The 26,161-nt window shown below is 42.7% G+C and overlaps 1 protein-coding gene across 5 annotated transcripts in view; it reads right to left on the bottom strand.

The window, feature by feature from the left end:
* Positions 1–682: 682 nt before the first annotated feature.
* The window catches only part of tspan4a (tetraspanin 4a), an 81,369-nt gene continuing 55,890 nt past the window's right edge, over positions 683–26,161 (bottom strand). For 3 of the 5 annotated variants that reach the window (XM_080191631.1, XM_080191633.1, XM_080191635.1), the window contains 3 exons: positions 14,203–14,334; positions 4,797–4,880; positions 683–2,641 (listed from right to left, as the gene is read on the bottom strand). In XM_080191631.1, coding sequence (XP_080047757.1) covers positions 2,573–2,641; positions 4,797–4,880; positions 14,203–14,334 — 285 coding nt within the window. In that variant the 3' untranslated portion in view covers positions 683–2,572. Of the gene's footprint in view, positions 2,642–4,796; positions 4,881–14,202; positions 14,335–21,651; positions 21,707–26,161 lie in introns of those variants that run through there. The other 2 variants (XM_080191632.1, XM_080191634.1) reach the window with 2 other exon arrangements.

Raw genomic sequence — 26,161 nt, 5'->3', positions numbered from 1 at the left:
AGAACACTTCAGCAGTCAAGGACATTCAGTCTCTGATCTTCGGGTAAGCGTTCTCCAAGGCAGCCTTTAAGACACATGACAATGCAGAATCGCTGAGCAAAAACTGATAGCAAAGTTCCGCACATGTGAGGACGGCTTCAACCGGGATCTTGGGTTCATGTCACACTATCTGTAACCCCCACAACTTGCCTGGGCTTGCAAGATCTCACTAACTATCTTATCTGGAAACAATTCATACTTCTTTAACCTGTATTTAATCCTCTCTCCACTTGCATTGTCTGTGCCTGTAAAGACTTGATTACCTGTTAGATTCGCATTCCAACCATTATCTTTTAAATTGAATCTGTGTCTACATATGCCCTGTTTATGAACCCAATCCTCCACTCACCTGATGAAGGAGCAGTGCTCCGAAAGCTCATGCTACCAAATAAACCTGTTGGACTTTAGCTTGGTGCTGTGAGACTTCTTACCATGTCTGTTAGAGAGTGAGATTACCCCATGGGGAAATTTCCTGCACCATGTGTATTAGAGTGAGATTACCCCACGGGGAAATTTCCTGCACTTTTGGTATTGCACGGTGAGCTCTAAGAACTTGCCCAAATGTTGCATTTTAAACACAGCATTTTGAAAATCATTTTGGACATTTGCATAGTAAATCAGAGGATTTTATTTTTCACCAAAATTGACAGTTATTTATATTAACATAGAGTAAAGACAGGAATTACAAATTGTACATAATAATGACAATTCACATTAAACAGTGACACTGTAAAGTGATGGAATATAAAATTACAATAAGCAGATGTTATTACCATTCTACATCTTACTGTAATAGATTGTAACAGTCACTGATTCCCCGATATTGTAACAGATTGTAACAGTCATTTCGCACCAACACCGTAATATTGTGACAGTCACCATTAACGATACCATAACTGTTGGTTGGTTGCTTCCCTCCGAATGTTGTAACAGGTTGTGACTATCACCATTCCTAATACTGTAACAGATTGTGATTATCCAGTCTCCCTCACCCCCCTCCTTCCGATACGTAATAGGTTGTGGCAGTCACTATTCCCACTCGTTGCCGATATTTTAACAGTCTCCCCAACACCCCAGACAATCCCCATCATGCTCAGACAATCCCCATGTCCCCATCATACCCGACAATCCCCATCTCCACGTCACGCCCAGACAATCCCCGTCACCTTGACATGCCCAATACCCATGTCCCCATCATGACCAGACAACCCCCGTCTTCCTATCACACCCAATCCCCGTCTCTCCTTCATGCCCAGAAAAACCCCATCTCGCCCAGAAAAATCCCTGTCTCCCCATCACACCCAATCCGCGTCTTCCCATCCCGCCCAGACAATCCCCGTCTCTCCATCCTGCCCAGACAATCCCTGTCTCCCCATCCCGCCTAGACAATTCCCGTCTCCCCATCCCGCCTAGACAATCCCCATTTGCCCATCGCACCACAATAAGTGTTTAGCTGGATTGTATGATTGATTTCTTGTCAGAGACACCCCTTATTGTGTGTAACATGCCAGTTTGTTCAGCAGCAGCACCATTTGTTGGATTGCTGTGTTATTTTGGTCTGGAATTGATTGGGTTAGTTGTGCACATGGCAGAAAGCCAGTTCTTCAGGAATTCTTCTGCCTGTTGCTGCTGGCCATCTTGTTTTCTTCACGTCGGGTTGTATTCCATCACAGCTTCCTGTCAGTTCATTGAAAAGATGAGGGCAAGCCACAAAAGGAAGGATCACAATGTTTAAAGCTTAAAGCTATTCAAATAACTTTGAGAATAAGAGGTATAATTTCCCTGTATCTGTAATATTCAGCCAGGATTCACATTACATGGCGTCAGAGCTTAACAGTGCACACTGTCATTGGCGCCTCAAGTGTTTATTGCTGATGAGCTGGGTCACTGTCTATTCCAACATCTGTGCTATGATTTCCTGAATGGAGGATGAAGACATTGGAGGAATCATTTAAGGAAACACCAGCACAAATCAGTGTACGATTTGATAACAATAATTATTTGCCAGGTAAAGCATATGGACAGCAGTGTCCAGGTTGCAGGGTGATTTATGTATTTGGTAAAATATAATCCTGCTGTTAAATTTGAAACCCTGAAAGATAAATTCCCTGCCCCATAATGGATGGAGACTGTCTGGCTTTGCTACCACTTCTCCTCCAAAATACAGGGCAATATTTGGCATCACAATTAGATTCTTTTGATGGTCACTTCTTGTCTCAAAACCAGTGAACTCCTGTCTAATATCCAATATCTTTGTCTGCAGTTATTTTCATTTCCATTCACACTCTGCACCATAACACAATTACACACAAATCTTCAAGGTGATTGCCATTTGAAAATGCTTGAATTACTGACACCTTCTGCTTGCTGCCTGCTCTTCCCGCCAGTTGTTTGAGTACTAGAAGGCGATAATAACAATCCATTGGTCAGGTGGATATCAGGTGGGGCAGGATAACAACATGGAACAGGAGCTGACACCGCAGCTATCCCCAATCTATCACTCATAGAGAGCAGCAGGGCGTGGGGTCAGTCACTAGGCGTAGTAGGTGTCAGCTTTCACTGCATTACAGTACAAGGTCAAGGCAAAGGTCAATCCCACAACCTGAGGAGACAGACAACAAACCAATGATCACACAATACATTCAAGAATCGATTCCACAAAAACCAAAGGATGAATATAGTGATTACAGTGTGGTATAGAGAGAGAGGACAGATATGGAGATTACATCATGATATAGAGAGGACGGATATGGAGATTGCAATGCTGTATAGAGAGAGGATGGATACCGAGATTACAGCATGGTATAGAGAGGATGTATATAGAGATTGCAGTGCTGTATGGAGAGGACGGATATGGATATTATAATGCTGGATAGAGAGGATGAATATGGACACTACAGTGCTGGATAGTGAGGACTGATATGGATATTACAGTGCTGGATAGTGAGGACTGATATGGATATTACAGTGCTGGATAGAGAGGACGGATATGGACGTTACAGTGCAGGATAGAGAGGATGTATATAGAAATTGCAGTGCTGTATAGAGAGGACAGATATGGAAATTATAATGCTGGATAGAGAGGACGAATGTGGACATTACAGTGCTGGATAGAGAGGATGTATATAGAGATTACAGTGCTGTATAATGAGGGCTGATATGGATATTACAGTGCTGGATAGAGAGGATGGATATGGACATTATAGTGCTGGACAGAGAGGATGGATATGGGCATTACATGCTGGATAAAGAGGATGGATATGGACATTACAGTCCTGGATAGAGAATGGATATGGAGACTACAGTGCTGGAGAGAGGGTAGATATGGACAATACAGTGTTGGATAGAGAGAGAGAATGTATATGGAGATTACAGTACTGGAGAAAGGACGGATGTGGAGATTACAGTGCTGAATAGAGGGAGGATGGATAGAGAGATTACAGTTCTGTATAGAGAGGATGGATATGGAGATTACAATGTTGGATAGAGAGAGAGGACGGATATGGTGATTAATGCGGGATAGAGGGAGGATGTATGGAGATTACAGCGCAATATAGAGAGACGATGGATATGGAGATTATAGTGTTGAATAGGGAGAGAGGATGGATATGGTGATGAATGCGGGATAGAGGGTGGATATATGGAGATTTCAGTGCGATATAGAGAGAGGATGCATATGGAGATTATAGTGTTGAATAGGGAGAGAGGCTGGATATGGTGATGAATGCGGGATAGAGGGAGGATATATGGAGATTACAGCGCAATATAGAGAGAGGATGGATATGGAGATTATAGTGTTGAATAGGGAGAGAGGATGGATATGGTGATGAATGCAGGATAGAGGGAGGATATATGGAGATTTCAGTGCGATATAGAGAGAGGATGCATATGGAGATTACAGCCCGGTATAGAGAAAGGATGGATATGGAGATTGCAGCACAGTATAGAGAGAGAGGATAGATATGGTGATTAATGTGCAATAGAGAAGAACAGATATGGCAATTACAGTGCAGGATAGATAGAGGATTAATATGGGCATTAAGGCGATCTGAAGTTAGATATTCCAGCATGAGTCGGCATTTCGCCTTGTCATACCTATTCCACCATTCAATATGATTAGAGTCATTTCTGCCTCAACCCCACATTTCCATATTATCCTCAATTCCCTCTTTAAATATCTTTCACTTCAATAATCTTTGTCTTGAACACTGTTTGCATCTCTTGAGTAATGATTTCCAAAATTTGCCAATCGTTTGTAAGATTACTTTTTTTTCCCTTCATAGACCAAAATTGACCCTTTATTCAGCAAACATGACCACACATCTAAAGGCCTCAACCGGGTGTAATATCGTCCCAGCATCTACCTGTCAAGTACCTTTCTCTCTCAGTCTTCCAAGTCCATAGAAAGCATGGGCTTCATCAATCTATTTCTCCTCAATTCAGTAATTAATTTGAGGAAGCTATGTTTCAATCTCTCCAAAACAAACCTATCCTTCCTTAGATAAGGAGCGCAAAACCATACACAGTACTCTTAACTGTGATCTCAGCAATGCCTAAATTTTACTCTCACACTCCAATCCCATTGTAATAAACGTATCATTTACGCTTCTTGATGCTTCTACCATCAACTTGTTAACTTTGTGATTTGTGTGCAAGAACACCCGCATCCCTCTTCATAGTGAGATGGGCTTTGGAAAAGCAAGTGCTCCAGGCAGCAGACACTGATTCACAATAAAATGAGCACACTGCAGCCTAACCTGGACCAGCACTGAGCAAAGTGTGAAGATCCCCAAAGCCAGAAGGTTGTCCTGAAGCCACATCTTGACCTTTTCATAGCAGGCCTGTAAAAAAAAAGGACACAAGCTACTCATTACTCTCAGATCCCAGTGAGGTGCTATATGGTCAACCGGAGTGACCTGCTAATTCTGTGGATTTAATACACCAAACCCAAATGCCACAATGTCCCCAAGCTGGATCCCCAATAGATCTGAACCACAGTCACATACATTGATCAGAGGTCTGGGTTAAGGGAATTAATGAAAATGAGCAGTTGATCACAATCCTGCCTAACTTTGAGATCCAGTATGTGCTGAACAGCCTCACCTGTGCTGTCAGCTTCTATGATTCTTAACCTTTAATAAACAGCATGCATCTCAATGTCATGTAAGGGCCATTCTCAGTTTCTCCACAAAATTAAATCAGCTGTCTGATTCACACATGAATAATGAGCAGTCCAGCAGCTGGGAACCTGATCACGGTGACAGCTTTATTTCCCAACCTTCACCTTGAGAATGGAAAGGGACAAACACTTCTTTGACTTTAGGAACAGCATCTGAGAGTACCTTCCCTATACCCCTGTTATCTTGCTGACAGCAACTTGCATCTATGTAAAGCCATTAAATTGTAAAATTGCCATGACACTTCCCAGAAGTATTTACAAGCGGTATTAGATGCTGAGCCACATTCAGAGATTTCACATCAGGTGAAAGGGGATGGGTTAAAAAAAGGAGAGGCAGAGAGGATGGAGGAGGGAATTCCAAAGCTTACAGCCCAGACAGCTGAAGGATTCAGATTAGGGACATGAAGAGATCAGAATTGGAGAAGCTCAGATAAATTGAAGGGGAGACTGGAGGAGGTTTCAGAGATGGCAGGAGGCCAGGCCACGGAGAGACTGGAAAACAAGAGTTTTAAAATGGAGGTATTACTGGATCAGAAACAAACACAAGATCACTGAGCACAGGGCTGACCAGGATGTGGTGAGAGTTAAGATGCTGATGTGCCTTTTCATTTCACATGTGTTTTTAAGTAAGTCTGAAACTGTTTTGGAGCTTTCAAATCAGGACCTAATAAATTGTGTGCGTGTGGTTCCTGGAGAGTGTGGATGGTGAACAGCTGCCTAGGTTTACCTAAGTCTGAAACTGTAGCTCTGCATATTGGACCAATGGGATTTGGAAATGCCCAATTAAATTACATGTTTGTAGTTGATAGCTGAGTGCATTAGGAGGTGCTGGAAGCTCCAAGCTAATTACCGAGCAATCCTATTACATTGAGCATTTATTCACTGAACCTTCATTCATTATTTATATCCCCTGCGCACCCTGCCCCCCCCCCCCCCCCCACTGTTTTTCCTTCAAATGTTCAGCCTTTTCACTGTGACAGAAATAATTACACTTTGTCTTTCTCATATAGCCTTTCATAAAGTTAAAGTTCAAAAAAGGCTCCACAGAAATACAATATGAAAAATTCAACATTGAATTAAAAAGGAGATATTAAATGGGACAGCTTTAAGAGTTGAGTTTTAATGAAGGGCTAGAAAGAGGAGAGAGGGGCAGTATTTGCAGGGAATAAATTCCAGAACGTGGTATCTGGGTGGCAGAAGCAATGACCATCAATATCAGGAAACAGGGGCAAGCACAAAGGCCAGAACTAGAAAAACAGATGTTTTGATGTGGGGGCAAAGTTCAGGAAGGGATTTAAACACTGAGAATTTTAAAGTTGGGGTACTGCTGGACTGGAATCCAATAGTCAGGCATGAGAATAGGGTACAGGCAGTGGAATTCACAATAAATGGGGAGCCATAGACAATAGCTTTGAGACTTCCTAGTGTTAAATCAGAATTAATTGCAGCTCACCCATCACCAAATAGCATACAAATCAGAGGCAGTGCAGGGGTCAAAAAGAGGTCATGATGGAGTAGAGCTCGGTATCATCAGTGTACACATGGAAACTAAGCCTATCTTACAAAAAATACAGCTCACAAACAGCATGTAGTTGGAGAATAACAGGAGGCAAGGATAGCACCTTGGGAGAACTCCGGAGTCAGGTAGAGAAGTCATTGCAAGTGATTTTCTGACTATTGCTGGATATGCAAGAATGGCATAATCACTGGATAGCTATAGTGCAGAGGGGGCCCCATTGTGTCTGCACCAGCTCTCTCAATGTGTCATTTCCCCATCTTCTCCCCACAACCCTGCACCCACTTCCGTTTTAGATAGCAGTCAAATTCCCTTTAGGGGTTTATTATTCATGCCCCCATCACTCTCAGGCAGTGCATTCCAGATTCCATTCACTGCCTTAGAAACATTTTCCTCACATCACCTTTACTTTTTGTTTAATTATTTAAATCTATGCCTACACCTTCTCAATCCTTGCATGAAGGGAATGATTATTCCCCATCTACACTTACCAGACGTCTCATGATTTTGTGCATCTCTATCAAATCTCATCTGAGCCTTGTCTTCTCTAAGAAGAACATTTCAATCTTCTCCAATCTGTTTTCATATTTTGCATCATCTCCAATACCATCACATTCTTTCTAAAGTCTAGCTCCCAGAACTGGAAACAATACTCCAGCAGAGGCTGAACCAGCGTTTTACTCGAGTTAAGGATAACCTCCTTCCTCTTGTACTTAATGTCCCTATTAATAAAGCCTAGGATGCTGTATTCTTTATTAATTGCTCTCTTAACCTGACTTGCTACTTTAATAACTTATGCAGATGAATACCCAGGTCCTCCTGCTCCTCTAGCCATTTGAGAATTATACCCTTTCTTTTATACTGTCTCTTCATGTTCTTCCCACTGGAACGAATCACTTCACGTTGCTCCTCATGAACTTCACCTGCCACCTCTCCTGCACTTTCCTCCTCACAGTTGAAAATCCTTCCAAGTTTTGCATTATTTCCAAATTTTGAAATTGTTAACCTGTACACCAAGATCTAGGTCATTAATATATATCAAAAAAGGTGGGGGGAGACGCAATATATAACTCTGGGGAACACCACTGCAAACCTTACTCCAATCCATTAAGTGTTACTCTCTGCTTTCTATTATTCATCTACTTTGTAAGTACACTTCTACTGTCCCTTTTATTCCATCAGTTGTAACTATTCTGAAGTCTGCTGCATGGCACTGTATTCTGAAAGTCCATATACACCACATCAACAGCATTACCCCCACAAACACTACCACAAATTAATTAAACATGATTTTCTGTTAAGAAATCCATGCTGACTTCTTTAATTAACTTGAATTTGTCATGGTGAATACTAATTTTGTCCCAGATCATTGCTGCTAGAAATTTCCCCAAGGCTGAAGTGAAACTGACTGATCTGTATTTGCTGGGTTTATCTTTACATCTGTCTTGAAAAAGAGTGTAGCACTTTCAACTCTCCACTCCCATAGAACCAGCCCTTGTCCCAGCTAGCTGGACAATGTTGGAGAAGGAAATCAACCATATCAAATGCTGCACAAAGATAGAGAAGAATAAGGAGGGAACGTTTACCTTTATCACATTTGTACAAAATTTTACAACAATCTGAGGTCTCTATCTGCTTAAAGAAGGCAACCATCATACCGGTACCTAAGAAAAACCAAGCAGCATGCCTTAATGACTATTGTCCGGTGGCTCTGACATCCATCATTATGAAGTGCTTCAAAAGGTTAGTCATGCCACGAATCAATTCCGGCCTCCCGGACTAACTGAATCCACTACAGTTTGCCTACTGCTACAACAGGTCCACAGCAGACGCCATTTCCTTGGCCCTGCACTCAACCCTGGAACACCTAGATAACAAAGACACCAACGTCAGATATATTTATTGACGACAGCTCAGCTTTCAACACCATTGTTTCATGAAACTCATCTCCAAATTCAGTGGCCTGGGCCTCGGCACCTCCCTCTGCGACTGGATCCTGAACTTCCTAACTCACAGATCACAATCAGTAAGGATAGGCAACAACACCTCCTCCACAATCATCCTCAACACTGGTGCCCCCTATTGTATTCCTTATACATCCATGACTGTGTGGCCAAATTCCCCTCCAATTCTATTTTCAAGTTTACTGATGACACCAGCATAGTGGAACAGATCTCAAACAATGACGCGACAAGAGTAAAGAAATGAGATAGAGAATCTGGTGAACTGGTGAGGCAACAATAATCTGTCTCTCAATGTCAACAGGAAGCGTAGACGAGAACATGCCCTTGTCTACATCAATGGGGATGAAGTAGAAAGGGTTGAGAACTTCAAGTTTTTAGGTATCCAAGTTACCAACAACCTGTCCTGGTACCCCCATGCCGACAGTTAAGAAAGCCCACAAATACTTCTACTTTCTCAGAAGACTAAGAAAATTTGGTATGTCAGCTATAACTCTCATCAAATTTTACAGATGCACCACAGAAATAATTCTTTCTGGTTGCATCACAAGTTGGTATGGCTCCTGCTCTGCCCAAGCTCGCAAGAAACCACAAAAGGTCATGAGTGTGGTCATGAATCCATCATGCAAACCAGCCTCCCATCCATTGACTCTGTTCTCACTTCCCACTGCCTCGGCAAAGCAGCCCACATAATTAAGGACCCCACGCACCCTAGACATTCTCTCTTCCACCTTCTTCTGTCAGAAAAAAGATACAAAAGTCTGAGGTCATGTACCAACTGACTCAAGAACAGCTTCTCCCCTGCTGTCATCAGAGTTTTGAATGGACTTACCTTGCATTAAGTTGGTCTTCCTCTACACCCTAGCTATGATTGTAACACTACATTCTGTGCTCTCTTGTTTCCTTCTCTACATACAGTATGCTTTGTTTTATAGCGCAAGAAATAATACTTTTTACTGGATGTTAATATATGTGACAATAATAAATCAAATTAAATTGATGTATCTTTGTTATGATCAAGTTGGATGAATTCAAACATGGACTTGTGGGGGAAATGGGCGCAGTTGTAGGAGGTGATAATGTGTTCAAGGACTTTGGAGAAGAAAGGGAGGTTGGAGTTTGGAAGTGGGATGCAAAGGCTGAGGGTTAGTCATTTAAGGAGTGGTTGTGAAGATGCTGTTTTTGAAAGCGAGCAATTGTACCTGATGTGAGGAAAGTGATCACAATATCAATTGAATGTGTTGTCTGTGAGGAGTTCTGTCTGTGAGGAGTTTGCACATTCTCCTCGTGTCTGCATGGGTTGCCTCCGGGTACTCTGGTTTCCTCCCACAGTCCAAAGATGTCCAAAGTCCACAACCTAAAGATGGTTAGGTTGATTGGCCGTGCTAAGAAATTGCCCCTTAGTGTCCAGGGATGCGTAGGTCAGAGGGATTAGTGGGTATAATATGTAAGGATATGGAGGTGGGATTGTGTTTGGTGCAGACTCAATTGGTTAAACGGCCTCTTTCTGCACTGTAGGGTTCTATGATTTCTATGATTTCTATGAATGGAGCTCAGTGACGTCAAGTCTGGTAGCCAGCTGTTTAGTGCAAATAGAGAAACAAAAAGGGATAAGTGTAGCAGAACAAATAATAAAAGTTGTGGGAAAAGACAAGGGGGTGGGATGGAGCAGCTTATTTATTCAAAATAACAGAAAGAAAAGGATTTTAAAAAAATAGATTCCATAAGGATAGAGATAAAAGTTAACAAATGGTCAATCACGTTATCAAATGTAGCCAGCAGATCACCTCATAGTTAAAAATTCTTCAACTATGGAAGAAATGTGTGGACAAATTAGAGAATGGAGTATAAATCATTGCATAATAATCATGGGGGGATTTCAACCCTTACCCTGATAGGAATTGAGCTGAAGAGGTAGGTAAAGGGGCTAATAAAATGGAGTTCTTGTACTGTGTACAGGATTATTTTTACATAATAAAAGCAAAAGAATGCTGGAAAAGCCCAGCAGGTCTGGCAGAAACTGGTGGAGAGAAAACTAAAGTTAACATTTTGAGCCGAAAGTAACTCTTCTTCAGAACTCCTTTTTACTTATTTGTTTAAAAATACCAACCAGGAAAGATTTACTATTGGATCTAACAATGGAAACTGAACCAGAGCAGTTAAGAGAGCTAAAAGTAGGGAAATATCTAGGCAATAGTCATCATAAGATCATACGCTTTAAGATGACGATAGATAAGGACAAAAGTATGACAAGCATCAAGATAATAGACTGGAGGAAAGCTGATTGAGGAGTTGAGAATAGAATTTGAGAAAATAAAATGGGCACCTAGGAAACAATAATGAAGAAAACAATGCAAAACATTTGAAACTGTTCAACTCAGTGCAAGAAAAATATTTTCTGCTTAAAGTTAAAAAAATCTAAGATAAGGAAATGATCAAGGAATATAAAACAAAGTAGTAAAATACTCACTGGTGCATTAATTTTAAAAAAGGCAGATTGTGATGGAAATGGGATCATTAAGGGATAGACAGAATTCAGCGCAGATAACTATTGACAGATGGCAGGAATATGAAATAATTCTCACTTCAGGATTTACCAGGGGATAGAACAGGTAGACATGATGTGGAATAATGAGATGAATTGTGAGGCAAGTGCATTTAAAATAAAAAAGAATGTTTTGAATAAACTAATCAAACTCAAGGAGGACAAAGCCAATTGCCTGGATGGATTGCATCGATGTATTTCAAAAGCGTCTAGGAAAGACATGAGAGCTGTATCACTCATATTAATAATTCATTAGATAAAGGGACAGTTAGATGGATAGCTAATGTAATCCCTATACTTGAAAAGGGGAGAGAACATGAAATTGTAGAATGGATTGCACGCTAGTTTCAGAGAATGAGAGTATAGAGTAATTATTCAGAAGGTGGGAGTGGTGTTCCACAAGGATTAGCACTGGGACCACTGCTGCTCACAATTTACATTAATGAGTTGGACTTCTGGAATCAAAAACATAATTTCTAAATTTGTGATTACACCAAATTGCAGCAGGTGATGGGGGTGGCGGGGGGGTAGGGGGTGGGGGCTGGAGGGGCTGTGGAGGTACCATTTGGGTTTGGGGGGGATGGTTGTGTGGTGTTGATGAGTCGGACCAAGTTTAGACAGGAATGTGCAAGTCATCACAGTAGAGGATTGAAGCGAATTACAAGAGGACATTAATAAACTTGCAGAATGAGCAAATAATTGGCAAATGTGGATCGGTGTGAGGAAGTGGAAGTGGTTAGCACTACTGCCTCATAAGTCACAGAATCATAGAGGTCCAATATGGAAACAGGCCTTTCAGCCCAACTTGTCTATGCCGTCCCTTTATCTTAAAGCCCTAAGCTAGTCCCAATTGCTTGCATTTGGCTCATATCCCTCTACACTCATCTTACCCATGTAACTATCTAAATGCTTTTTAAAAGACAAAATTGTATCCACCTCTTCTACTACCTCTGGCAGGTTGTTCCAGACATTCACTACCCTCTGTGTGAAAAAATTGCCCCTCTGTACCCTTTTGTATCTCTCCCCTCTCACCTTAAACCTATGCTCTCTAGTATTAGACTCCCTACCTTTAGGAAAGGATATTGACTATCTACCTTATCTGTGCCTCATTATTTTATAGACTTTTATAAGATCACCCCTCAGCCTTCTACGCTCCAAAGAAAAAGTTCAATCTTTCCAGCCTCTTCTTATTACTAAGCCATCAAGTCCCGGTAGCAACCTAGTAAATCTTTTCTGCACTCTTTCTAGTTTAATAATATATTTTCTATAATAAGATGACTAGAACTATACACAGTATTTCAAGTGTGGCCTTACCAATGTCTCCGCAACTGGAGTACTGTGTGCAGTTTTGGTCGCTGCATTTGCAAAAGGATATATTGGCCTTGGAGGGAGTGCAGAGAAGGTTCACTAGGCTGATACCGGAGATGAGGGGATTAGCCTATGAGGAGAGATTGAATAGACTGGGTCTGTACTCATTGGAGTTTAGAAGGCTGAGGGGGGATCTTATAGAGACATATAAGATAATGAAAGGGACGGATAGGGTAGAGGTGGAGAGATTCTTCCCGCTTAGAAAGGATTGCAGAACTAGAGGACACAGCCTCAAAATAAGGGGGGGTGGAGCAGCTTAGATCGGAGTTGAGGAGGAACTTCTTCACTCAAAGGGTGGTGAGTCTCTGGAATTCTCTGCCCATTGAAGTGGTGGAGGCTACCTCACTGAATATATTTAAGTCACGGGTAGATAGGTTTCTGATAGACAAGGGAATTAAGGGTTATGGGGAGAAAGCGGGAAAGTGGAACCAATCCACTTCAGATCAGCCATGATCTTGTTGAATGGCGGGACAGGCTCGAGGGGCTAGATGGCCTACTCCTGCTCCTATTTCTTATGTTCTTATTGTACAACTTCAACAAGACATCCCAACTCCTGTATTCAGTGTTCTGACCAATGAAACTAAGCATGCTGAATGCCTTCTTCATCACTCTGTCCACTTATGACTCCACTTTCAAGGAGCTATGAACATGTACCACTAGTGTCAGGGAGATTGGCAGGATAAATACGTGGAGTTATAGGGATAGAGCCTGGGTGCGATTGTTGTCAGCGCAGGCTTGATGGGCCGAATGGCCTCTTTCTGCACTGTAGGAATTCTATGAATCTATGTTTCTACATATATTGTGGCAGGAAGATTATGGAGGTCACTTATTACTTGGAAGATGTTACTGTGAAAATCCCCTAGATGCCACACTCCAGTGCCTGTTCACGTACACTGAGGGAGAATGTAGCATGGACGATGAACCTAACCAGCACGTCTTTCGGACTGAGGGAGGAAACAGTCAAGCATTTAAGAGGAAGAGAATAGAGGATTACATTTCTTGATTTTGATGAGAATTGATGGGAGGAGACTCTAGTGACAAATAAACATTTGTCTGGATTGGTTGGGCTGACTGGCTGATTCTGTGTGGTATATTGATTTAATGTTGTCTGTAATTCTGGTTAGGACAATACACAGACAATTTCATTTTATTACAATAGCAAATGTTTCAATGATTTATGGCATAGTTAACATCATAAAGTTGAGTGGGATTGATCTGATAGAACAGTAACTTACTGTACACAAAAAACCATGTAACGGGATCAATGTCAGTGAGATCGCAAATGCTGACATATGGGGATATTTTCTCACCTATAACCCTGTTTTACCCTCAGATTCCTACACTTCTACAAGCATTCAGCAGCTTCCTGCAAGTTGTCATTTATTGTGTGTGATTACTGTTCAACTGTGGAGTGCATCAGCAGAACAACTTGTTGATTATTGCCTGACCACCTTTGGGGTGAGTAGGCTGTGACTGAAATAGGCTGAGCTGCTACCGTCTGGTTCGCCCCCCCCCCCGCATCCGCTACCATTTGGTGCATCTGAGAACCATGATCCAGGCAGAACTCATAGGTGACAGTACTCTGTGTACTTACATCTTTCCACCATGTTTCTGGAGAGTGCAGGCCACAGCTCACACTGTATTCTCGACAGCAGGAGTCTGGCACTCGAGTAATGTTGAAGGTCTCAAACCAGTCGGTGTAGTTTGAAACTCCGCAGCACCTAAACTGGAACAGCCAATGTAAAACATGGTCAGAACAAGACTTTCACTGTTAATCTTTCATAGAAATGTAGAAAATAGGAGCAGTAGGCCAGTCAGCCCATCGAGCCTGCTCCACCATTCATTATGATCATGGCTGATCATCCAACTCAATAGCCTGATCCTGTCTTCCCTCCAAATCCTTTCCATCCCCTTTACCCCAAATGCTATATCAAACTGCTCCTTGAAAACATTGAATGTTTTGGCCTCAACTACTTTCTGTGGTAGGCAGAAAGAGGCTGACTGCTTTCTGAGTGAAGAAATTTCTCCTCATCTCTATCCTAAACAGTCTACCCTGTATCCTCAGACTGTGACCCTTGGTTTCTGGACACCCCGCCCATCGATAACGTTCTTCTTACATCTACTCTGTCTAGTGCTGTTAGAATTTTATAAGTTTCTATGAGATTCCTCCCTCATTCTCCTGAATTCCAGATAATATATTTTTACTGATTCAATCTCTCCTCATACATCAGACCTGCCATCCCAGGAATCAATCTAGTAAATCTTCTCTGCATGCCCTCTATGGCAAGAACATCCTTCACAGGTAAGGAGACCAAAACTGCATATAATATACCAGCCTTACCAAAGTACTGTATAACAGTTGCAAGACATCCCTGCTCCGATACTTGAATTCTCTCACTACAAGGCCAAAGTAACACTTGTCTTCATTACTGCCTGCTGCACCTGCATGCTTACCTTCAGCAATTGATGTATGAGAACACCCAGATCTCAATGCATATACCTCTCTCTCAGTTGATAGCTACTCAGGTAATAATCTGTCTTCCTATTATTGCTATCAAAGTGGATAACTTCACATTTATCCACATTATGCTATATCTGCCATGCATTTGCCTACTCAACTTGTCCAAATCACACTGAAGCATCTCTGCATCCTCCTCACAGCTCACCCTCCCACCTAGCTTTGTGTCATCTGCAAATTTGGAGACATTATATTTAGAACCATAGAATATAATCGTAGTTTACAGTGCAGAAAGAGGCCATTTGGCTCAGTGAATCTGCAGCAACTTTCTGAAAGACTATCCCACCTAGGCTTATCCTTTCTTCCTATCCTGTAACACCACACATTTTCTGTGGCTAATCTACCTAACTTGCACATCTTTGGATTATGGAAACAAACAGAACACCTGGAGGAAACCCACACAGACATGGAGAGAATGTGCAAACTCCACACAGACAGTGATCCAAGGTTGGAATTGAAAACTGACACTTTAAAGCAGCAGTACTAACCACTGTGCCAACATGCTGCCCATCATTCCCTCATCTAATAATATGAGTCATTAATTCCACTTGTCACTACCTACCATTCAGAAAAAGACCCATTCATTCCTACTCTGTTTCTTGTCTATCAACCACTTTTCTATCCATCTCAATACACTGCCCCCAATCTCATGTGTTTTAATTTTACATGCTAATCTCTTATGAGAGACTTTTTTGAAAACCTTCCGAAAGTCCAAATTTCTGTCCTTTTCATAAACATCCTAGGCTGCTTGGGCCCTAAGGGCTTCTTTTAGTTTATTTCTTTATAACATGACTCTGAGCTTAGCCCTACTCAGTACCTTCTCCCCAGTCTACATTTCATTTCCTGGAATATTTATTCAAGTGATCAAATGCCCATAAAGGCATTTGCACCCATCTTTCCAATCTTCATCTTATTCCCTGTGGAACTGTCAGTAAGTTGAGGGAGAGGTAATTGTTATAATTCCGGTGAAGGATGGAACAGGAACCAATCTTCATTCACTCTTATGTTTATTTACAGAGTGAAGCATTAAACATTCAATGTCACATTTCTTAATTATAACAGTGACTTCATTTCACAAAGGACTTTATTTACTTAAAGTGCTTTTGGAACATTGTAAGGTTGTGAAAGGCATCTTTCTTTCTTTCAATGTGTATTTTCAAAGGACTGTGTACTATTATAGGCTAATATATAGTTATGGTGATGAGTTAGTGATGTATATCATGATGCAGTGACATCAGCAGTCATAGAGAGCCAGGTGAGAGGTTGGAAGGGTCTGTACCTAGCTGTTCTCTAACCTATCTTAATGTGAATCAAACTGGTTGAAGTAATTACCTGAGTTAGACCACAGTTACTCAAGATAAGATTGGCCCTACATCTAGTGTATAAAACATGGTAGCAGCAGTGGTGACATCAATCTAAGGAAGGGTTGCTACCATTGACACAACAGTCATGGTGTGAAATGGGAAGAAATCATGCTAAATGCAAGAATCTATGAAAGAGACAAACTGGAAGGTGGTAGCAATGTCAATATTAGGTGGGCGGTCACTACCCCTGCCAGTTTGAAAGTCTTGAGGGTCTGCAGTGAGGCTAAAGTGGGATTATAAAAGGAACATTTCCTCCAGCATCAAGCAGCACCAAGCCTTCACACTAAAGATCAGCAACAGGTTGGTTCATTCCTTCACACCACAGCACTGGTCAATAGTGATGTCCTCTTGAAGACTCCACAAACTTCAATATGATCTTTAAAGTCTTCAGCACATTCTCTAGTCTGAAACAAAGCCTACTGATAGAGTGTGATTTAATCAAAGTTCCCAAAGACCTGGAGAATCTATTAAATTGAATCTTAGCAACCTGTATTGGCTAATCCATTTTTGAGAATATGGTACATTGAATGATGACTTTGCCATTGGGGTCTGTCACAAAAATCTGTTGGGTTTCTCACAGATGATGTGACCTCACTCTTGACTGAGCAGTGCAGTACACTAGGCAGGCCAAACTCAGAATTAAATCAGCCTAAAATCCAACGTGGCATCAAGGCTTTAGATTACTCTGTGAGGTGAGTAGGCACAAGGATGGCAGCCCCACCCACTCAGAACACTGTCAAAATGGGTGAATTGGCAGGAAACTCTACAGTAGCCATCTTGGGCTGTTCATGTTCTGAAACATAATAGCAGCAAGATTGGCCAGCAGGGGGTGCACTGCGGAAAGACTGGACAGGATGCTGGAACACAAACTATTCAAAAATAATGACTAACCCACAAAGTTCCTGGGAGAAGTAAGCAATCATTTGTCATTTACAGTGGAAATTAACTGTTTAAGTTTGAAGTTTAAGTTTATTTATTGGTGTTACAAGTACGCTTATATTAACATTGCAATGAAGTTACTGTGAAAATCCCCTAATAGCCACACTCTGGCTCTTGTTCATGTACACTGAGGGAGAATTTAGCATGGATAATGTACCTAATTAGCAGATCTTTCGGACTGTAAGAGGAAACCAGAGGACCCAGAGGAAACCCATGCAGTCATGGGGAGAACGTACAAACTCCACACAGATAGTGACACAAGTCAGGAATCAATCCCGGGTCCCTGGCACTGTAAAGCAGCAGTGCTAATCACTGGGCCATTGTACTTTAAGATCAACGGCAAACTAATTTACAATACCAGCTGATCATCTTGACTGGCGCCAAACAATATACTTCCATTCATCAATATATTACATTGCCAGATCAAAGTGGCTTAGTATAAGATTAACTCATCACCGCCTTTGCTACACAGGCATTGTTGAGACCAACTATGCTGTCTACAATCAGAACAAATCTTTAATGATCAGTGATGCCTTTACAGTGGATTCTGGAAAAAACTGAGGACAACTTTCATGGAGGGATTTTCAAAGTCATGTGTAGAAGTGGTAAATTTATAATTGACAGCAGCTGGTGAGGTTTCTTTATTGACTGACAGTTCACACTACATCACACAGACACAAGGCACCAAATCACAGGCTCAGAAGGAGATTGTCGATCTCAGCATTCTTCCTGAAGCGAGGTCAGAAGATGTGGACCACAAGGCACTGCAACAGACAATGGCCATCCAAAAGAAAACCTTTTGGATTGAGGTTGGTTCTTTCCTGAAGAAGCTTCTGAGAAAGAAGCCATTGAATCAGCAAGTGACCCATTGGAAGATGAGAAATTAGAGTAGGTGCACCATTAGATGTGGTGCTAGAGTGGGTGCACCACTGGATGCAGTGCTAGAGTGGGTCCACCATTTGATGAAGCGACAGAGTGGTGCACCATTTGATGAGGTGCTAGAGTGGGCGCACCGTTAGATGAGACCCTAGAGTGGGTGCACCATTAGATAAGGTGCTAGACAGGGCGCACCATTTGATGAAGTGCCAGAGTGGGTGCGCTATTTGTTGAGGCACTAGAGTGGGTGTACTATTTGATGCAGTGCTAAACTGTGTGCACCATTTGATGAGATGCTAAAGTGGGTGCACCATTTGATGAAGCGCTAGAGTGGTGTACCATTTAATAAGGTGCTAGAGTGGGTGCACCATTTGATGTGGTGCTAGAATGGGCATACCACTTGATGAGGTGCTGGAGTGGGTGCACCATTTGGTGTGGTGCTGTGGTGGGTGCACCATTTGATGAGATGCTAGAGTGGATGGACCATTTGATGAGGTGCTAGAGTGGGTGCACTATTTGAAGTGGTGTTAGAGGGGATGTGCCATTTGATGTTGTACTAGAGTGGGTAACCATTTGATGTTGTGATAGAGGGGATGTACCATTTGATGTGGTGCTAGAGTGGGTGCACCATTTGATGAGGTGCTAGAGTGGGTGCACCATTTGATGAGGTGCTAGAGTGGGTGCACCATTTGATGAGGCAGTGGAGTGGGTGCAACATTTGACGAGGTGCTAGAGTGGGTGCAACATTTGATGCAGTGCTAGAGTGGGTGCACCATTTGATGTGATGCCAGAGAGGGTGCGCTATTTGATACAGTGCTGGAGTGTGTGCACATTTGATAAGACAGTGGAGTGGGTGCAACATTTGATGAGGTGCTAGACTGGGTGCAACATTTGATGCAACCTGGTGAGGCATTTGAAGTTTTTATGGTCCTTTTTGATGAGTCAACCGTGTTTACCATTGAAAAACCACATTTAGATCTTTGCCTCACTAAACCCACAAATGGGATGCCTTACATGTCATTGATTGAAACAAAGAGTCATCCAGGCCGTATAAAGTACTTGATTTCAACAAGGATCACACTGCCAAAGCGTTGGTACAGGTATTAGCTTAACTGAAATTAATTTAAAGTCCACAGTTCATTCTAATCTGAAATTCTCTTTGTTTCAAAGCTGTCCTGCAACTCAAGAGCCAAGACCAAATTTTCTGAGTTTCCATGACTGAAGATTTCTGATCAAGAATTTTGTCTTAACATCGTTCCTGATCACTTGATTGCTAAAAATTGTATTTTCTTTAATTGGCCCTATTGTCCCGTTGCCCCGGTAGAGCAATCTCACACTAAAAAAACTGTAAAAATGTCATCTCTACCTCCAGAAACTGAACAGTGTTTCTGAAATATTGTGTGAAAATATCATCTTCATTTTGTACAGGAATTCTGCCCTTCTCATCATTCAGAATTGTTTGAATCCCATCACCAATAGATTTTTTAATTCACAATGCAGCAATGTATGATACAGCTGTGAAATATTTCATTGAAGTTGATGAAACTTTGCTGGCAATTCTCACAGCCTGTTGTGCTGCTGTAACAGTGCAGCAGGCCGGGAGACTCAAGTGGAAGCTGTGTAGTGAGCTTCCCGTTGGGCACCATGGTTTCCACGAGTTTCCAGTCACCGGATTTCCAGCACTGTCAGCACCAGAAATTGGCACACCACTGTATAAGTTATTCTGATGAAAATTAGCATCCCTTTAGCAGGCCCAGGACTGAAGTCTAGAGGCCCACTAGCGTCTCCCCCATGCCATCAGGAGTGCTTCACGTTAGCAGGATTTACAACAGATCTCCACTAACCTGACACTGCTGGAGTGAAGGTGGGGGGGGGGGGGGTGCCATTGAGGTCTCTTAGGTGGTTGTAGGAAAGAGATATTCCCCCAGGCACTGCCAACTTAGCAGTGCCAGCCTGGCCTCCGGCACTGCCCAAGAGTCAAAGTGGCAATGCCCAAGGGGGCACTTTGGCACTGCCCACCAGGCATCAGGCAATGCCAAGAGGGCAGTCCCAATGGAGGCGGAGCCTCTGCAGGGGGTGGTGTCCTGCAGCCACTCTCCACTCAGCAGTGACAGAGGGAGGGAGGCTAGTGATTGGGGCTGGACATTGCAGTGGGGGGTTGGGAGTGATGTTCAGTCTGCCGGAGGACGGGTGGAATCGGGACTGCCAGGCCGGGGAAGTAGGGAGATGTTGGGGCTGGCCCAGACACGTACGAGGGCCAGCGATTGGGGCATGGGGGATTTGTGTGCCAGCAATGCAAGGTTGTGTGGCTGGCCAGTGACCGGGATGGGCCCCACACCTATATTTTTAATGAGATTTGCACTAGTGCACTGTGCAGTGCACAGAGTGTGGGAGATTCATTTTGAAAATCCTGCTGAAAAATAGCACAACTTACTCCAGTTTTTACTCAAACACTTAGAATTTTTTGGGGAGAATCTGTTCCCAGGTTCTTCTTGAGTGTGTCATGAAGGAGTAAAGAGATTCCTGAGTCCAAATCTATCCTCTTCTTGTTCAAGATAGAAAGTGTTGATGTCCTTCAATCTTCACTCTTGAATCAGTTTTGCTTTGAGAGGCTACATGGTGTGAAGATCACACTCCAACTATCAACAGTCCTGTAAAACTGATGTCCTATTTCGCCAATAAAAATATTATCTTGGGAATAAAGGAACACCCACATCTTCCCAGAGAGCCAAGAATTTTGTGGAGGAGTGAATCCCTTAAGACACTGACTTGTGGATGGGAGGGAAAGAATAGGAGCAGGAGTTGGATAGAATCTATATCACTGAAAGGAAGTTACAGAAATGTCACGTAAATAGTTTAAGAAATAACAACATCATTATTAAAGAAGCCAATATTATACTTGGGGGGAGGTACAGTATAATGGGTTACTAGTTAATGAGTTAGTGATAAAGATCATAATGTAACAGTCATGTACTAGAATAGATGGAAGAGGCGGCACTCATGAGAGACATCCTACTCTGTATAATATCTTGTCTATTGTGTTAATAAAACTGTCTGAAATAATTACCTGAGTCATACACAAGATAAGATAGGTCATACATCCAGCATATGAATGCTGCGCAATGTCAAAGTGTTCACAGCTTTCAATAACCAGAGTGTTCCATTTCAATCCATGATTTGTTCTTTTTCAGCATTCCTCATATTACCAAACCTTGTCACTCTGTCCTGGATCAAGACAACTCCGAGGACCGCAGTTTGTGAAGAGTTTGATGGGTATACACATTGTGTTCATGGTTGTATTGTTTTCACAGCACTCTGGGCTGCATTTGATGGCTCGCTTTCTTACTCATGAGTGTCTCATGAAATCTGCCGTTTTACTTGCCAAGTCAGAAATTAGCATTCTACATGAGTAAAGTGAAAGTGTTCATCTTTGTTGAAGTCTTAATGTGAAAGGTTATAGACATTTTTATAGACTTTACAGACATTCACAAGCTGTGTGATTCAGCAGATCTCCTCAGCGAGAACAGCATGGGGGGGTAGCATTGTAATTAATTCTATCAATTTTGGAATTGATCATGCTTGGCTAATTTAATTGAATGTTTTGATGAAGTCACAGAGAAGGTTGTTGAAGGGAATGCAATGGATGTTGTCTAAATGGATCTTAAGGAAGCGATTGACAAAGTACCACATAAAGGCTAGTTAATAAAACTGAAGCTCATAGGATAGGAAACTCAGGGCCTGATTTTACCATTCTGATTCCGAGTGCTGAATCTTGGCGCAATTCAGATCAGATTTGGAAAACTGCTCTCAGGTGTCCCCATACGCACTTAGCCTGAAAATAAATTGCGGGTCTGAATCGCACTGTGGGTGAGGCTTATCACGCCCGAAATGCTGCATCTCCAATCTGAAGGTTGAACTGCGCACGCGCTGTGACAAAGAATTTTGAAAAAACGCACCCCTGGCCCATCGCTTCTGGGCCGCAAGAAGCGGATAAAGCTGCCGGGAGCGAAAAACGGGAGCAATGGCCAGCACAGACATTGCCCCACCCTCACAACATAACTGTCCCCCTTATCCACCCACCCACCCCACTACCCAGGCCGATCATGACCCTCTGTCCCACTTGCCCCCAGAGTGGCAGCGGTCACCCCTGCCCCTGCCCCCCCCGCCACCAGAGAAAGATCAGCCCCCCACCACCACCACCCCCCCCGACCCCAGCTCCGCCTGAGATTAATCAGGTGTCTTTCCTCCCCTCCCCCACCCAACCAGAGTGATCAGGCCTTCCTCCTCCCTCTCCACCACCAGAAATACATCTCACCTGCCTCCTTCCTCCCCTCCCCCTCCATCAGACAATGATCTGGCGCTCCCTCCCCCCCACCAGGGAACGATCGAGCCTTCCTCCTTCCCTCTACCTTCACCAGAGAATGATCCGAAATGCCTCCCCCCGCCCCAACCTTGCCCCCCCACCCCCCACCTCCTCAGCAATCCGAGTCAGAGAGCCATTGGAAGCCTTAACTTACCTCTTCAGAAGCTGGGGCGCTTGAAATTGACCTTTGCCGAGCAGGTCTGTTTCATGCTGAATCATCGCAAATGCGATAGTAAAGGGGCAAATGCTAGTAAAATTGGACAGGCAGTCCATTAATTCAATTTAATGCATGTAAATACATTTAAATCACTATTGCGCGATTTTAGGCGCGGTTTGGATCGTGGCCATTTTCAAGCCTTGGTAAAGTGGGCATCTGCGCAGATACGGGTGCAGATTGCATTAATCACCTCATGCCCAACTTTACCAAGTTTTCGGACATGACGCAATGGTAAAATGGGCCCTCAGGGTCAGTATGGAAAAAAAGAATGGTTATTTTGTTCCTTAATGGGATGTGGGCATCGCTGGCTGGGCTAGCATTTGTTGCCCACTCCTAAGTGCCCTTGAACTGAGTAGCATGTTCAACCATTTCAGAGGGCATTTGAAAGTTAACCACATTGCTATGGGTCTGGAGTCAGCTGTAGGCCAGACCAGGAAAGCTTGACAGATTTCCTTCCCTAAAGGACATTAATGAGCCAGATAGATTTTTCCAACAATCGACAATGATTTCATAGCTATCTTTAGGCTTTTAATTTTAGATTTTTACTGAATTCAAATTTCACCATCTACCATGGTCAAATTTAAACCTGGGTACCTGGAGCACTACCCTGGATCTCTGGTTAACTCATCACTACATCACTGGCTCTCCTTTAAGGATAGAAAACAGTGAGTTGTGGGGAATGGTACACAGTGGTGTTCCCCAAGGATCAGTGCTGTGGAGCGCTGCCTTGTTTGAACTATATAAAACGCTTGAAAATTGGAATAGAGTAAAATTTCCAAATTGGACAATGATATCCAACTTGGAGGAATGACAAACAGTGAGAATAATACCAATCAACTCAGGGCACAGTCTGGCAAACAACTGACATAGAAAAGTGTGAGGTGATCAACTTTATAGAAGGGGTAGGAATGGTGAATCTAGACTCAATTGTAAAAAATGTGCAGGGATAAAGGTACCCAGACATCGATATGTATCCATCTTTGAAGATGGCATTTTGAGAAAGCAGTTCACAAACCACATGGGATCTTGGGTTTCTTAAATAGAGATTTTGAGTACAAAAGCAAGGAAATTATTCTGAAAGTTTCAAAAGCTGGGGTTAGGCAACAAATTGAATATTGTATCCAGTTCTAGTCACCCCTCTTTAGAAAGAATGTCTAGGTTCTGGAAGGACTCTGGAGGAGACTTACTAGAATGGATGAAGGATTTTATAACAAAGTTAGGTTAGAGAAACTGAGGTTGTAATCCTGGGAACAAAGGAGATTTAGTAGTGTGTGCTGTGCTCAAAGTAAATTTGAAACAAAGACTGGATCGCATGAAGCATTTCACTTCTCATGATATCATGCAGCTATCCTTAAAATGATATCACAACAAAAGCATCTCCATATCACCTTCTCTGATGTTAAAAATGTTAAATACACTCCTACACCTTCTCTTGTCTCAAAAAAGCTTGTTGATTTTTTCTTTCTGTTCTAAACACATTTCTTTCATTTTGACACCTCCTAACCATCCAAATAAAAAACAATCACCACAGATTTGAATATTGCTCTTTCCTATCTGAGGGGTTTCTTGTGGTATCAATCTAACCCTCTTTGAACAGGTTACAGTGAATGAACTGATGGTAACAGGTAGAATCCTCTTCACCTTTCATCCCCAACCCTTCGTCAATTTGATCTCCTGGAATCTACTCAATGTTGCTCTGAATTATGTTGCACTTGTTCTTTCTAACCTTAGAGAGATGATCCCTCACACTTTGCCTCTTTCCTTACACACTGTACTATATTCAAACCAAGTTATCAAACATTTTCCAACATTGATTCCCAGAATTCCTTCTCCTGATTTCTCCTTCTTGCCACCTCTCCATGTTTTTGGCCCAAACCTAGCTATGACCCATTCACCCTTTACTCAACCTTTCACTTTTTCTATTCTGCCTAATCTTATCTTTTGTGCCACGATTCTTCACGAGGTTCTGTATTAAGCCACAGCTAGAGTATGATTTACCGAGATAAACCAAGGGCTAGGATTTTTCCAGGTGTGAAGGTGTGTAAGCTAAATTTCCATCAGAATCCCAATTAGATTGCAAAGACTAACACAGTTACAACAGCAATGACAGCATAGCTGGCTGCCTTATCCCTGTCCTGTGTGCTAAGCAGTGAAACTAGAACTGTACACAACCTCCAGCCATGATCACAGAGTTTCCTGGGCCACAGTTAAGCCATGGGTCACAGCAGTCGCTGACACTCTGGTCTTCCTCTCCCAGTGAACTAGATTTGGAAAACTGAATTAACCAAGGCGCCATCCCCTGTTCACTATCCATGTGTAGCTGTAACTGGGAAAAGGGTCAGGTTCAACTTTGGTGACTTCCTTCTTACCCTCCAGCCAGTCTCTCCACACGCACTAATTCCTGGAACACCACCCCCCCCCCCCCCCCACCCCCACCACTCAGGCTCTGGCCCTCCCCAGTTTATCCTAGCCACCACTGAAATGTAATTGTCTACAAAGAACAAAGAACAAAAACAGCCCAGGAAACAGGCCCTTCGGCCCAACGAGCCTGCGCCGCCATCTTAACACCACCAGTCCCCCCCTCCACCCATGACCCTTATGGCCATCCACATTGAGGGAAGCTAATTTAGGGACAATTTATTACTGCCAATCAGCCTAATAGCACATCTTTGGGGTGTGGGAGGAAACCTGAGCACCCGGAGAAAACCCACGCAAGCACAGGAAGAATGTGCAAACTCCCACAAACACTGGCCCAAATCCATGTGTCTGCACAGCAATCAGTGATAGTCACTGAGCTGTCGTCTTGCCCAGTATCTGGTCCAGTTTAAGCACACACTAACGACATGAAGCACTAGGCCAATCTCGAACAACCAAGAGCAGCCCAAGTACAACCCATCGCGTGTATGCCCCTCGTTGGACACAAGGCGGACCGACTTAAAACCTGTGAATGAAAAAGAGAAAAAATAACATTATTATTGTACCATATCCATTTACCTTACCAGGGACGCCCCAATGCTAATGACCCTTATTTAAAACAATCTCCTATATCCGCCCATCTCCAACCCACTCATGTGCCTGTCTAAGTTACTCTTAAACAACTCTAGCGTGTTTGCCTCCACCACCTTACTTTGCAGAGCATTCCATACCCCCACTACCCTCTGTGTGAAAAATCTCCCTCTAATATCTGTGTTATACCTCTCCCCCATCACCTTAAGCCCATGGCCCCTCGTCCTGTGTGCCTCTATCATAGGAAATAGCTTACCTCTGTTTACTCTA

Source organism: Carcharhinus amblyrhynchos, chromosome 6 (genome assembly GCF_965287045.1).
Source record: "Carcharhinus amblyrhynchos chromosome 6, sCarAmb.v2.hapA, whole genome shotgun sequence".
Lineage (NCBI taxonomy): Eukaryota > Metazoa > Chordata > Chondrichthyes > Carcharhiniformes > Carcharhinidae > Carcharhinus > Carcharhinus amblyrhynchos.
This window is presented reverse-complemented; position numbering and strand designations above follow the sequence as displayed.